Here is a 14,353-nt window from a genome sequence, read left to right as displayed (position 1 = left end):
GGCCGAGGTGAAGTAAAGAAGCGGTGTATGCGTTGGGCTTTCATTCAGCTCCATCGAGCCGTCACGTTAGTGAACGCGCGCGTGAGCATTCATCTCTTCAGTGCATCCTGTTGAACATCCTTTCGTTTTGTATGCTTCACTGCGAATTCAAAAGACAAAGTCCTACAACGGACCTAAGTTATAAGAAGAGGGACATAGTTACTTGGCCATTTGGAGTGCCGACAGATTCACGGGTTTCTGCGTATATGCCTATATTACTTGCGTCCTCTCTTCACCGGTGATATGCAAGTGGTGGTATAGCTTCCCCGTTTGATACATATTACATATATATATATATATATATATATATATATATATATATATATATATATATATATATATATATATATATATATATATATATATACTATGGCCTATGCTTATTCGCTAATTTTCTTTTTCGTGACAATCGTCGCAGCGGTTGCTAGTAATTACGTGCATTTTGTGAAATTAGAATAGAAAGAAGTAGTATAGAATAGTGGCAGACGAGAACTTACTAAGAGCTGATCGTGGATTGGTGTCCTAACCTGGGCGGAAAATATTTCGTGATCATGAACGAGATGAAACTATGGCGATAGCTTATAACAACTGTGCTAGCACAAACGTATAGATATTACACGCAGAAGCGCCTGCGTAGCTTTGAGTTGAAAAAGAATTGATAAATATGGCTGCCGGCCAGACTCCTCCCTCTGTACACTTGCGCATGTAGCGCGTTTCTAGTCCTGCGCGCCCGCACACTTATGAGGCGCGGCGACTCAGAAAAGTGCGTAAGTTATTCAGCCGACACCTCTGCAGATTGTGTGACACGGTATATGGCTTATTTGACCAAACATTCGCAACTGGGGTACAATCGGGAAATAGCGAGGTATATATTTCCTAATGGAAGCTGGAGATGTTCGCTTAGCTACGCCCACAAAGCATCATATGCAGTGTACATCCGCACAACGCTGCCCGTAGGACTTTCTGTACGCGTGTCCTTTGCTAGCTTAAACCTATACAAAATCTTCGCCGGTCACCGGCTCCTGGAAGTTGTTATACGACCACAGATCATCTCAAAGGCTCGGTAGGGTTTCCATGCGCACACCCCTTCTTTCCGTGTGCGCGCAGTATTTGTGCGTGCGTGTATAAAAGGGTGGCTTGCGAGTGCGCATCAGATATTCAGGAGCGAAGCGGCTCCGCGACAGAGGGAGCAGGCGGAAATGGGCGAGGGCTGTTGTTACGCGATCGGGACGGTGCAGGAATGGCAGCGGCCGGCTCGGGTCATCGGGAGCGGCTCATTTCACGGCTCACCGGCGCCGTATATGTCACGGCCATCGTTGCAGGCAGCCGGCGCGGCGCGGAATTAGCACGAGCGCCTCGCAGGAGCACCTCGCAGGAGGCTCAGATGGGCCCCGAGTGCTGCTGCTGCATGGAAGACCGGAAGCGCGTGCGGTCGACCCAAGTGCTCCGAACGGCACCGGACTGCGCGGCCAGACGCACAACCACGAGCTTCCGCGCAGGATATATCGCGTTCAGCGAGAGACGCCTGAGCAAGGCGCAGGAGCGTGTATACGCGGCCAGAAACAATGAAGAACGTCCAGTAGAGAGAGTGCCGCATACGTTACCGCCTAGGAAAAAGAACATAAAGAATGGACTTGCGGTAGGCTTCTTAAGCTTTTCTGGCTGTCACTAGTCTCAAATCAAAATGAATGGCCTCAAATACTGGAACGCGTCACCACATTTGAGTCGGCAAGCTTGCCTCACTCCGAAAATTGAGTAGGAGCAAACTACAAAATGAAGTGACCATGGAGCGACCTTACATCATTTATCGTTAACGTGGGAATCCCGTCTGCGTCTCGACGCTTCAATCAGAAAAAGTATGGAGAACTGGTCCAATGGGAACAGACTCATGACTCAGCGCGTTTCTGCTTGTCCCCGCCTTTTCGCGCTGTCAACCATGAGCTTCAATCAGAGCCGGTCGTTTTTCAGCAACGCCTGGACGCGTTTTTAGTCATTCTAATAATCGTCAATTAAGGACGCGTTTCTTTAATAGTGGAAAATCCTACACCGCTGTTGTTTATCACTATGATACAGCGTTGTCCAAACTCTCAATTTATTTATTTATTTATTTATTTATTTATTTATTTATTTATTTATTTATTTATTTATTTTGTGTGGATAACGAAGAGGTCACTGAAAAGCTCCTTGTTACACGGCTTGAGAGACATTAACCTTGGAACGGCTCCCCACGCTGGATATTGTGTCACCGCAGTGCTCAATATTCATATCAATTTGGATTATCCCCATAGGTACCGCTCCGAATCCGGGCACGCCTTCTCGCCAAAAGCGTGAGGTTCTGTACGCCTCTTATCACTTTAACTGTGGGAAAGAAAATAAATTAACCTGAATTCGCCATTCCCTTTGAGCATCACAACGAGAAACGAAAGATAATAACACGGTAAATAGAAAAACACATTTGGCAAGCAAAATGAGCATTTCCAATCGATACCTATTTCCGCCGGGCTTGCTGTATTGAGTACTTTTTAGCCTACGATGCGATAACACATTGAAGAATATTTTGGTTTTGTCGCACACTGATGTGTTCCAGTCAAGTAACCCTTCTGATCCTTCTGATGTGACTAACGGGATTCCCTGGATTAGAAGTGCAGATTTTGGACTGTGCTTGACAGAAGATCTCTGCTGCGCGTTCGTTCTCTCAAACTTTGTTTATGGTTTTTGTCATGTTCTTATTCTTTTTCTCTGTCGCTCGGAGGGCGGTGGTCACCTAAAGGCGCCGACATAGAGTAAGTTTTATGCCTGAAACTGAAACTTCACCCCAAAAACCACAATACTCGCAAGTATATAGACGCTCCGCCCACCGGAGAGCGAGCCCGCCAAATTCGCGCCACAGTCCGATCAGCAGGAGAAACCACCGCTCGGGGCGTGTAGTAGTATCCCTGCGTATGCTCATATACAAGGACAACAGGGGCGTGAGGCGACCGCGTGTTTGAGGCGAGGCTAGCTGCTCGAGGGAACGCGAGCCTCGACTGCTGCCCCGAATGCGGAGCCCTCCACGGACGCGGATGTCCGACTACAGCAGCGTTTTCGTTCTCGGCAGTCGCGGCCAGCCCCTTACAATAACCGAGAGGCCCGACCCCGCCCTGCACACGGGCAGAACCCGAAGCCACTCGGCTAATATTTGCGGCGCAGGACCGGCGATGGGGTTGGTCGTGTCTCGGTGCATGTTGACGTTGGCGCACAAAGGACCGCGCTGACTCTAGCGCGCATGCGCTTCTGTACTCTTTCCTGCGAGGGCAAACGTCTATGTGCGTGGGACAGCGGGGCGTGGGGAAGGACGTATGTAGGTATAAGGGGCTTGCGAGTTGCCTGCAGCTGCACGCGGGCGCTAAGCCTCGTCGTGACGTCACCGTTGCGACGCGCTCTGGGGACGCCGCGCTGTGCGCCGCCTCTAGCGGAGAGCGCGATCAACCGCGTAGAAAACGAAGCCGAATAAATTTTTTTAATTTTGTGACAGCCGGTTGAGCGTAATCTTCGTACAATAGCCCACGAACATAGTGTGCGTCGGGAAACTCCCTTCAGCTAACTTGGCATTTGCCTTTGGCGCTTTTTATGGCGGAGCCATAATTACAGGGCGTTACGCTGGCGCTCGCACTGATGTGCGTCTGTGTGTATGTAACAAAAAGCACCTTACCAACGAGGGGCATTTCCAGAACACTTTTAATAAACGTATTTAAACTTGTCCTAGAGCATCAGTTAACAGATTTAGCAGAATTAAAACATTTTCAATGAATTAAGTTAACTTTACGAAATTGCTTGAAATTGTTGTACTCACCAGCCTGCAAGAAAATATGTTTATCTTTGCGAGCCATAGGCCCAGCATACGGAAACAGGGCCCGTATTCACAAAAAGCTCTTACTCTGGAATTGTTACTAAGGGGAAATTCCAGCCAATCGTGATGCTGCTTGGATCATTACCGAAGGCGGCCATCCAATGGCAAAGAGAACTTACGAAAAGAAAGCTCGCTGAATTCGGTCGCTGGTGTTCTGCAACATGGCAGTTTGGTTGAAGTGACGGATTATAGAACTCATTCCAGGACTGCTCTGCAAGAGAAAAGAGCTGTCAGCGGCTGAATTGGAAGCTATGTCACTGCTGAACTCCGGTGTCGGAATGCGGGAGCTCAATGTAAACGACGAGCGTCTGAGATGTTCGAACAACGTTAGGCTCGTTTAAATTGTGTGTCTGATTGAAAGCTTAACTTCTATTGCATTGTTAAGATGCCTCGTTGGGCAGCCTGATCCCTTGCCGTATACAAACAAGGTTCGCGCTCTTTTATTGTGGAACCAGATTTTTCGATTTCGTTACACAGCCAGAGTTTTCTTTTTGGGGTGCAATCGGAGATCGTTGTTCGGAGCGTTCGTTCGGTTACCGGAGCGCGCGATTGGCCTACTCCGCGCCGACGTGCGGGACGCGTTTTTGGTGACGTCAAAATGAGGACACGCTCCTGTCAATCATCGTGCAACCGAGCACGTCGTCTGCTAGACGCCGAACCCGACGGGAGTTGGGAAATTTGAACTGATCATACGCTCGTTACGAGACCGGCTTCGCATGGCGCGTCTGGTGGTTTGGATTGGATCCAACCGGCGGCTGCGGCGGAGGAATGGCACGTTCGGATCCAATCCATAGCTTAATTCGGAACTTAGGTGGTTGCGCTGGCGTTGCTCGAGGAGGAAGGAGAGCGGGGTGGTGGTGCGAAACGAGTTTGAAGAAATGGCAGATAGCGAATTCCGGCGTCGCTTTCGTTTCTCGAAACAAATAGTGCGTTGGTTGTACGGCGAAATCGACCCAATGATCGGTGCCAGCGAGCCACTGGAATGTTGCTGCCTCTTGAAAAGTGCGCCACTGCTCCCGTCGTCTCTTTTTTCTTTTTTCTTCTCGCTGCGCGCGACACCACCTAGGGACGACGCAGAGAAACTAATAGGTATAAATTGTAGTAGTCACACGTCTATTAGAAAACATGTTTAAGCTTTATAAGAAAAAAAATGCATTTTTTAGGTAAAGATTTCATTCATTGGAAGACGAGAAATATTTCGTTTTGTAGTATACTGTCTGCAAGCAGACGACAAACGAGGGAAGTACACTTCCGGGGAGTTCACCGCTTGGCGATTGGCTGCTCTCTCCGCCCCGTTCTCAGAAATTTTGCATACTGCCACTTTGTGACGTTGTAGCAACCTAACAGATCGCGCGTCCCTGGTTGTGCAAATACATTTCGCTGCCTCGAGGCTCCCGTCATTACACCTCGTTCACTGTTTATGCGTGATTAGTCGCGTATTTCTATTTACAGAAGACAGAAGGCTGTCGCGCTGACTTTAGCGCTTATCATTGCCCTTACTGATCAATCACGAACAGGTCGATCCCAGCTTTCAGTATTCAATGTTCCAAGTATGACCAGCGCCATGATGTTGCTATAAGCAAGAAGGTTCTGGGTTTCAAATCACATTGTTGAGATATGTTTCTTTCACTTTCATTGCCTTTCATGTCATCTCAAAGGTCGCGGGATCAAATCCCGCCCACGGCGGCCGCATTTCGATGGGGGCGAAATGCGAAAACACCCGTGTACTTAGATTTACGTGCACATTAAAGAACCCCAGGTGGTCGAAATTTCCGGAGTCCTCCACTACGGCGTGCCTCATAATCAGAAAGTGGTTTGGCACGTAAAACCCCATAATTTAATTTTAATTTTAATGTCATCTCAAAAATGAATCGAAACCTAAATAAATGCTCAAGTAAAAATTAATTGGTCCTCTTGGCTTCCTTTGCATGCCTTCTCCACGTGCTTGCTATCCATCAACTTATACCCGCCGCGGTAGCCCAGTATAGCTATGGTGTTGCACTGCTGAGCTCGAGGTCGCGTTTTGGACTCCGCCCGCGGCGGCCGCATTTCGACTGTGCAAACTGCAAAAACGCTAGTGTACCTAGCTTAATAAGCACGTTAAAGAATCCCGGAGGTTCAACATTATTCCGCAGTCCCTCACAGTGGTGTGCCTCATAATCAGATCGTGGTTCGCAAAGCCCTAGAATTTCATTTCTCTTATTTATTATTCTTCAGCAACTTGGACGGAGGTGGCGCGCGAGCAATTCTGGACGCCGAAACTGCTCGCGTTCCCTCAAAGCCGTGGTGGAGAACCGCCGGACTCGCACAAACGCATGGTGCCAAGCGTCGGGTGGGGGTGCACTGCGTCTGGGGCTCGCGAGGACCGCTGGTCTCGAGCCGACGGGTTGGAGCGAGTGCCAATAAGCAGGCGTGGCGCCAGGTGATGGGCTCGCCCTCTCCCAAAGCTTGCTTTAGGGAATAGGGGGGGAGAGGTGTGGAGGGATGACGGAGGAAGGGGGGGGGGGGGGGGGTGTATAGTACAACTGGCGCTGGCGCACAGATGGCGGACTGACGCGTACAACGGCTGCTGCTGTTCCTCGAGGGGCCGCCCGTGCGCGCTCTCTGCGAAAAGCGAACGGTGGGAGGGTGAGCGCTTCAGTGGGGTTCGGGTCGTAGAGTACGGCTCCCAGATTAGGACAAAAGAGCGCGGCGAAGGGAGTGAGGGAGCGGAAAGAAAGGGAAAACGCGTTCTGCACTCGCGCCACGCGTATGCTTGTTTTCATGCCATTTACATTGCTAACGTCTCCTGCTCTACACAGATGGCGGTCGTTGTTGACCGTGTGCTCAGCGCACGCGTGTCAGCGCGCTCTCCCGTAGGGAGGAGTCGGCTAGGTGGCCGAGTCGCGTAGGAATACACCTCGGTCCTCCGATATTTATTAACCAAGCAGCAAAGCTATTTCCTACGACCCGCGTACGCTTGTCATCGTGCCTTCTTTGTCGAAATTCGGTAGCCAGCGGGGGTGCAGCCTGTCGTGTCTCGTGAAATCTCGAATAAGCATAACTCGGAGGGCGCCACCTATCCCGAGCGAAACCGGTGTACGAGCTAAGCGTGGGGAGGCGTACTGCGCTCTTTTCGATGAAATAATCGATCAAAGATGCACGCACTATAGCGTGGCACTTCAGAGAATAAACTATCGCTCGTAGTTATTTCCCAAGAATTGGTGCCGTTGCGCCAAATTCATGTGCGTGTTAGGTTAAGTGCACTGCCGTTACAGCAAATGTCCGCTTATACAGCCGCTCGACTTACTCTTGCAACACCAAGACCCAGATGACCGAAAAATGCATCCATCACTTGCAAGAAATGGCGCTACGTGCCTGCGAAGTTGTAGTCCCCTTTCTCTTCCAACAAAGTTGAACTGCAAAATCTACGCCGAGCGGGTTTCTTGACTCGTTCTCCGTGAGATTTATTCGCTGCATCTTAGTTTCTCGTTTCTTTTGTTTGTTTGTTTTTATTCTATCTCGAAAAATGAATAGGAATCACTTGCTCTTCCAGGTAGTCATTATAACAGAGGAGTTCAGAGGAAAAGGCTTGGTAGTGCTTCTTAAAGAGAGCATGCTCTTCGTCACGTGCGTTTGTGCGTGCGCTACCAAGTGAACTCTGCTATACCGCCAGCTACATTTGTTTCTGTATTTTTCTGTTATGTTAAAGCAGCGCACTCCACTTGAGAGTTAACTTTGTACGATGTGTAATCTGTACATGCTTGAGCTCCAGTAAAATGCCAGTTTGATCAGCTGTACAATCAAAGTTGCCTGTTTAGAATGTTGCTTTCAACGTTTATTTCAGTATATTGAACCTAATACTTCTGTTTGATGACAGGCGTTGCGAAAATTTGTGTGGCCAGGGCTGCACTTAAATTACGGCCACCAAATCAGTGTCCACCTCCTTTTTCTTTATTTATTTAAGTTATTTATGTTTTCGTTTTTGCCACATTGTACATTATGTATATGTTTTCCTTCGTCCTACTCTATCCTCCCTCCTGCCCCCCCCCCCCCCCCCCTGCAGACTACCGTTCAGGTGTAAGCAGATGCAGTTTACAGTTACAGTGCGGCCAGTTCTACTTTTCCGCACTGTACTCTTCTTCATTTTTTTAAAATGAACAACCAATTACTGCGACTAAAAAACTCCCCTTATTTAAGTCAGACCTGGGATTGTCTGTCCCTGCGGCGACCCAGTTGTTATCAGGTAGACCGTATAACCATGGGTGACTCGCGCAGCCGAATGCTGCCCATTCAGTTAACACCCTTACGAAAAATATTTTTTTTTCTGATTATGGGCTGAGAACCTCCGTCGCCCACCTTCAATTTGTCCTTCTGTATTTTTTTTTTATCTAGTACGTGGTCCGCGTACATCATTCAGCAATATTTGTTGCGAAGAGGATCTCAAAGGCCTCCAAAACATGTTTACCGCTATGTATACAGGGCGCCCAAGCGAACCAGCACCTGGCGGCGATTACGGGCACGGTGTAATATAAGGCTTTTATTCCCGTTCTTTTCATTTTTCGCGCTTCGTCACTGGTGCAGACGGCGCTCTTTCGCGTTTATAACATGTGTCTACATCGCAGTTTTATTACCCTGAGTTCGAATAAACACGAAAATGCAGTTTTCTCATTGTTGCTTTTATTAGACTAATGAGCAGAGTATATGAAAGCCCAGCTCTATAGACGCATGCAAGCTGTAAATATTCCTGGCCACGATCAACCTGCGTCAAATTACGCATACCGGCGAGACATGTACACCGTCGAGAATTCCTATCAGGTACTATCAGGTAGACTGGAAACCAGCAAACCTGACGACAAACTCAATGTACAGAGGGTTGTGAAATTATTAGCTAGACTTGTGCCGCTGAACTTTACAGTCAACCTTAATGCAATTGAAATCACTCGTAGAGTAGAAAATTGAGATATCGCTCTTGACAAAGTTTTGACATGCTGTGTGAGCTGCTGCCATGCGTCACCCGAGCGAAAGCGCTAAACCGAGGTGCGCCGCGCACACATATACTTACTGCGAGACCGATATGACGTACATGTACGTGAGCGGTATCCTTCACATCACGTACGGGTCGCACGTACCGTCATCGATAGGCATCGCGAAAAAGCTGTCTCATCATGTGAAACATGTCATTCTGCACCCCCACCATGAGTGATGCGGCCGTTGTAATTGTGTACGAACGCAACAAAACGTGAGCAAAACTTCTCGTAGTCATTTTAAGGACAACGCGTGCCACGCCGCATAATGTCACCGAGCGCTGCGTGACAGAGCATCATGATCAATGACGCCTGAGTGGGCACGCAGTATGCAGGGCATAAGCCTTTCCCAAGAAGTGCTTTCTACTAAGTGTCGTATGTCGAATACGGTCACAGACTGCCATAGTCACATTGATTACACCCTAAACATGCATTCCTCTGACTAATGACATTTCCGTTGCCTGGATTTCACGTGAATATAACTCACTCTCATTTCTTCGGACAACGCTGCAGTCGCGCCAACTAGCTATCGCGTACCTCGGCAAATTGTCATATCTGTGCTTCCACGCTTTCCAAAAACTTATACAATGCTTTAAGCAATGCTCCGCGGGTGAGCTCATCTCCTTATGAACGGACCGTGCGCAGTTTAGTTCCGCGAGTTTCCTTCAGTTGTCAGTTCATATAGTTGTGTGTGTGTTCCTTATCTCGCCTCGTTTCCTTCTCTCTACTCATGCGCAGAAGAGACGTCGGAACAACAGTGGCCACTGGGTCCCCCGCGCGAGGTGACCATCGACACCATTGCCGAGCACTCGTTCACGTTGCGCTGGAAGCCGCCGCGACCGAACCCCAACAAGCACGTCAAGCTGCAAGGGTACATGCTCACCTACGCACCCACCGGCAAGGCTGCCTTCGGTAAGATCCGCTTCTCACGCATCGCATTGCTCCTCTCATTTGGTTCATATTTTTCTTTCGTATTAATTTATTACCCGCGATGCGCTGATCGTCTGTGCACCAATCGACACAACGACGCTTCAAAGTAGGAGTAAAGGAATCCGAAGCATTCTGTTGTATGGCATAATAATTCCAAAAGCATCTTAATGTGGTGAAGCCAGCCTCAAGCATGCTTTACAGGGAACTGCGTGCTCATGTATACAAACGCGCATGGACAACTCTTTAGGCGTGTCGGAAGTGTAATCTACAGCCCCCCCCCCCCCCTCTCCTGATAAAAAAAAAATTAAGTACGCCAGCAACTACGCATATCGTTATTCCATGCATCAAGCCACATCATCATGTCAAGTAGCGTTGACAAGCTATCGAGAGCCGACTCGTCAGCTACACGATCAATTCAAGAAAGGCAACGTTAGGATGCGACCCGCCAACACACTCCGAGGCACACGAACGGTAATTTCACTAAATAACAGCCGCTTGAGACTCACGGGCACACCCTATTTCGCAGATACGTTCTCGATTTCGTAGAAACACTACTCGCACGATGCTGCCCGCCAAGGGTTGTTCTATAGTATTTGTTATGCCAAGTAGCTCCAAGTTTAATGAAAATTTTTCACAAACACCAAGTGAGACTTGTTGAATATTGTAGTGAGTGAATAGGTTAAATACATATAGGCGCGCGCATTACATCATTACGCAGCCGCTATGCATATCGGTATTAATTTCCTGGATTCCACGTCACAAGATTTAGTATCGGACTAAATCATCTTGGTCCCGCGCTTTTATGTGAGGGACTTTTTTTTTTCTCATTTTTCTGTAAACCCAACGGCTTCTGTAAGTTGCAGAAATGGCGATTACGCTCAGCGGGGCGGGACAATCCACCCATCACAAGGTGATGAATAATGGCATCTAGGCTGCGTTGCGTTCGCGCGTCGCTGCCGAGCCACAAATGGCTCGCTGGGCGTTTCCGGAATGCATTTGCGCGTGGGACTGGGTTTTCGGGGGGCTGCGGCGACGGGAATGACGGGCATTTTTTGTAACCAATGTGCATGCGTAGGCGAGCCCACTAGTGGTGTTTTCACACTCGCTGTCGCACGCGCGCGGAAGTGAGTCCACATCGACCTGGATTAGTATCCGCAAAATTAATCCATCTAACGATGAGTCGTGACCCTGTGGCCGTTTTGGCGGGAGAAGAGCCGTATTGGCTATGCGATAAGTACAATTACTATAGTCGCGTATAACTAGGCCTGCAGGAGGCTTTAGGGTGAAAAAAAATAGTGTTTTAGCTCGCGTGGTCAATTAGATATCGCGCTGAAAGAGTGTACCCTGCGAAATGTTATGGCCGACGAATATCGAGAAACGAAACTGACGCATGCGTAAGTGCGTGTAAGGAGGCTTTGTGAGTTAATTTGAAGTTAATGGCCCAAGAGCGACTAAGGCCATGTTGCGCCAGTCACAGGACAGTCACTGGACAGGCTTTGTGAATACCTCAGGCTTTGTGAATACCTTTTATTAGCGTTTAGATGAGCGAGTTTTTCCGTGTACCAGTAACTCCTTCTATTCGGGAACTAATTAATCTGACTTCCTTTCAAACATTTACATATCTATTGAAATTAAAAACCACCGCATGGAATTCGCAATAGCCTACCCGGTGTCCGTATTATCGCTTCATTCCTCAAAGAAGCCGCACTAACCGTTGTCGGGTACAACTTGCTTTTTCTCGTCTGTAGCATGGAGCAGGACAGGTCAGACAGGTGAACAACACACACGTTTTACTCACAGAGGCACACAACAACCCCCAGAGGCACGCATGCTTATTCCTTATATGCACACGTGCCAGCGGCATGCATGCGCCGGCAAAGATAACGATAGCGAGACGAGTACGTGAGGCGTCCACGAGAAGGTGCAACATGCATGAAATGCAGGAGGTATAATGTTAAGATTTCGGCACATCTACAATGCGCATCGCACTGTTTTTCTTGGAACCCATCTCCAACTTGCACTGTGAATGGACGTTCACATGTTGACGACGCGCTGGGCTTATGTGTGGTGGTTTATTCGACACACACACACACACACACACGCACACACACACACACACACACTATATATATATATATATATATATATATATATAGCCATGCTGTACAGTTGTACGGCCATGCTCGCAGAGACATTCTTGGTCCGCTTGTGTCCGTGTGCGTGTGCGTATAGTGCTTTTTGATGCTTGGGTAACGAATTTGAGATATTGGGATAGCCGGCTCTGACATAGATTACTTTCCCATGTTTCTACACCGAACAAAAAATGTGCTTCGATTACCTGTTTTCCCAGGCCCACATCATTTTTAATAAACAATTACAACACCTGCAAGGTGAACTACACCAGAGGAGTCACAAATATCGCCCGCACCGCCACCAGGAGCTTGTAGGTATTCCTCGAATGACGCTTCCTCGTAACCGCCGCATTTTGCGCGTTACTAGTTTCGCGCTCAGTCAGTTACTTCCTGGGTGACGTGTCCGCCGCACCTACCAAACAAGTATACTGTTGCACAGCTCCGCAGCTGCTCGTCGTGGCATGCTCAAAGCGTGGCCGCCCCGCCGTCTTGCCGAGTTTCGCCGGGGCGTTTCTCAGCAGTCCGGTGCATCCGCCCCACCCGCGGGCGCCCTCTTCAGTTCTGCGTCACGTGCCCTCTCCACTACTTCAGGGCGATACGGAATATACATGCAACGTACACCGCCCTGCATAGCCGATGAAACACATCTTCTGTGCTGCTGTTTCAAATCGTACATGCAGCGCCACTCCGGTGAGTGCCGGCGAAAGATCTGTGTTCCCTACTCGCCGCCACGCAGGGGTGAAAATGGCCACCAGCGACGCGAACCTGTGTACGCGGTGAAAAAAAGTCAGTTTGCCCCGACAGGCGAAGCATTGATTGCTATGCCAAAAGTATTAGACAGCTATACGAAGTAAGGTTCGTCTTTTTTATCGGCTGTTAGAACTGCTGTAAACATTAAATTAACAGGCACATTGTCACTCGCGAACACGAACGCATCTCACTCGATGACCGCGGACACTCGCTGTCAGAACGCTGGCGTGATGAAGGCTGGCAGCGAATTCTCCTTCGTGCTGCATCTCGCATCAACGCGAATTTGTCACACGAGAACACAGAGCAGACGGCCAGCCAAATCTGCTGATAGCTATATAAATCAGGTCACTGATGGCCACCTAGCGGGCGCTTCCAACAGTACGCGCGGGAGCAGTATCAGACGACAACCCTTTGCAGCTAGGATGGCTGAAGTTCGCGGCTTCAATTTCTCCTTTGTTCGGATGCCAGACCGCTTCTTCTGCGGTGACAGCTGCAGGGAAGACGCTGACCTCTGTGGGAGCGGGTATGAACACGATGTTTCCGGTGTTTGGGACAACCTGATCCACATACGTGCCAGGTGCGTCCCGTAGACAAACGCCATGAACCCCATTTACATGAAGTGGAGCTCATGGTAACTAGCCGCTAAATTTTGTTGAGTAATGCGATGTCTCGATGGTCTTTTCTTTAATTCTACCCTTGCCGTAATGCTGCTTCTGTACCTCAACAATAAGCACCCGTCGTTAGCGCAGGCTTATATCAAACAAATCCGCACGGTTCGATGTCTGCATATGCCGTTGTAATTTTTCTGCCGATGAACACATGTGACATCGCCGAATAAGTGCTGTCAAAGTTGCCTCTAGAAGAGTAATTGCGAATTTACTGATGGAAACGCGTACACTAGTCAACGAAGTCACCAAACGCACGGGTTAATAAAAACGCGTGTTAGCGCTGTACGCCTGCTATTCTGCTGCATACGCTGACGAACTGCCGTTCCCGTCGCAGTTTTTGCAATTTTAAGTTCCCCAAGTGAGCTGCTTGGTAACGTACAAAGCTAAAGTCTGACTAACTATACAGAAATTTTTTTTAATGTTACTAGGGAGAGGTGCCGCATGATATATTTAAAGGCAGAGCAGTGCCAGTCAAAGTAGATGAGCGCTGGCGGCAAGGCCAGGTTTTGTCCTCTGCGGCGTAAGCATAATAAGAAAGAATTCAGTTGAGTACAAAATTCACATGCAAGAAGGGACTACGTTGTGAAACAAACAAATCACTCGGCGTGTTAAGTCTGCTCAGACAGCATCGAGGTGTGATGACTTCCCAAACGTGAGGCGAACTTTCCAGCGAAAATGGAGCAAAAATACCACATGCAGCAACTATTAGCAATTCTCGCCCTGAACTACCTATTTTCTAAACACATTTCCCCAAAAACCACAATATCTAAGATGCCCTCGGGCGAAAAGAATAAAGCTGTTAAAGAAGCACTTGCTTGGTATCATTCCGATAAGACACAGCGTGACTTATATCCTTTACAAACGAGGCAGGGTGAAAACCTCGCATCTCAAAAGAATCACCAAGAGTTATGCGTGAAGCAATAGCAAGAGTTAAACATG

At 48.6% G+C, this 14,353-nt stretch overlaps 1 protein-coding gene across 2 annotated transcripts in view; it reads left to right on the top strand.

The window, feature by feature from the left end:
- Window positions 1-14,353, top strand: part of LOC126547364 (uncharacterized) — a 178,410-nt gene that overhangs the window by 108,068 nt on the left and 55,989 nt on the right. For both annotated transcript variants that reach the window (XM_055062891.2, XM_050195340.3), the window contains exon 2: window positions 9,673-9,846. In XM_055062891.2, coding sequence (XP_054918866.1) covers window positions 9,673-9,846 — 174 coding nt within the window. The remainder of the gene's footprint in view (window positions 1-9,672; window positions 9,847-14,353) is intronic.

Source organism: Dermacentor andersoni, chromosome 1 (genome assembly GCF_023375885.2).
Source record: "Dermacentor andersoni chromosome 1, qqDerAnde1_hic_scaffold, whole genome shotgun sequence".
In the NCBI taxonomy this organism is placed as follows: domain Eukaryota; kingdom Metazoa; phylum Arthropoda; class Arachnida; order Ixodida; family Ixodidae; genus Dermacentor; species Dermacentor andersoni.
Note: the sequence above shows the minus strand (reverse complement) of the source record. Positions and strands in the feature narration are given on the sequence as shown.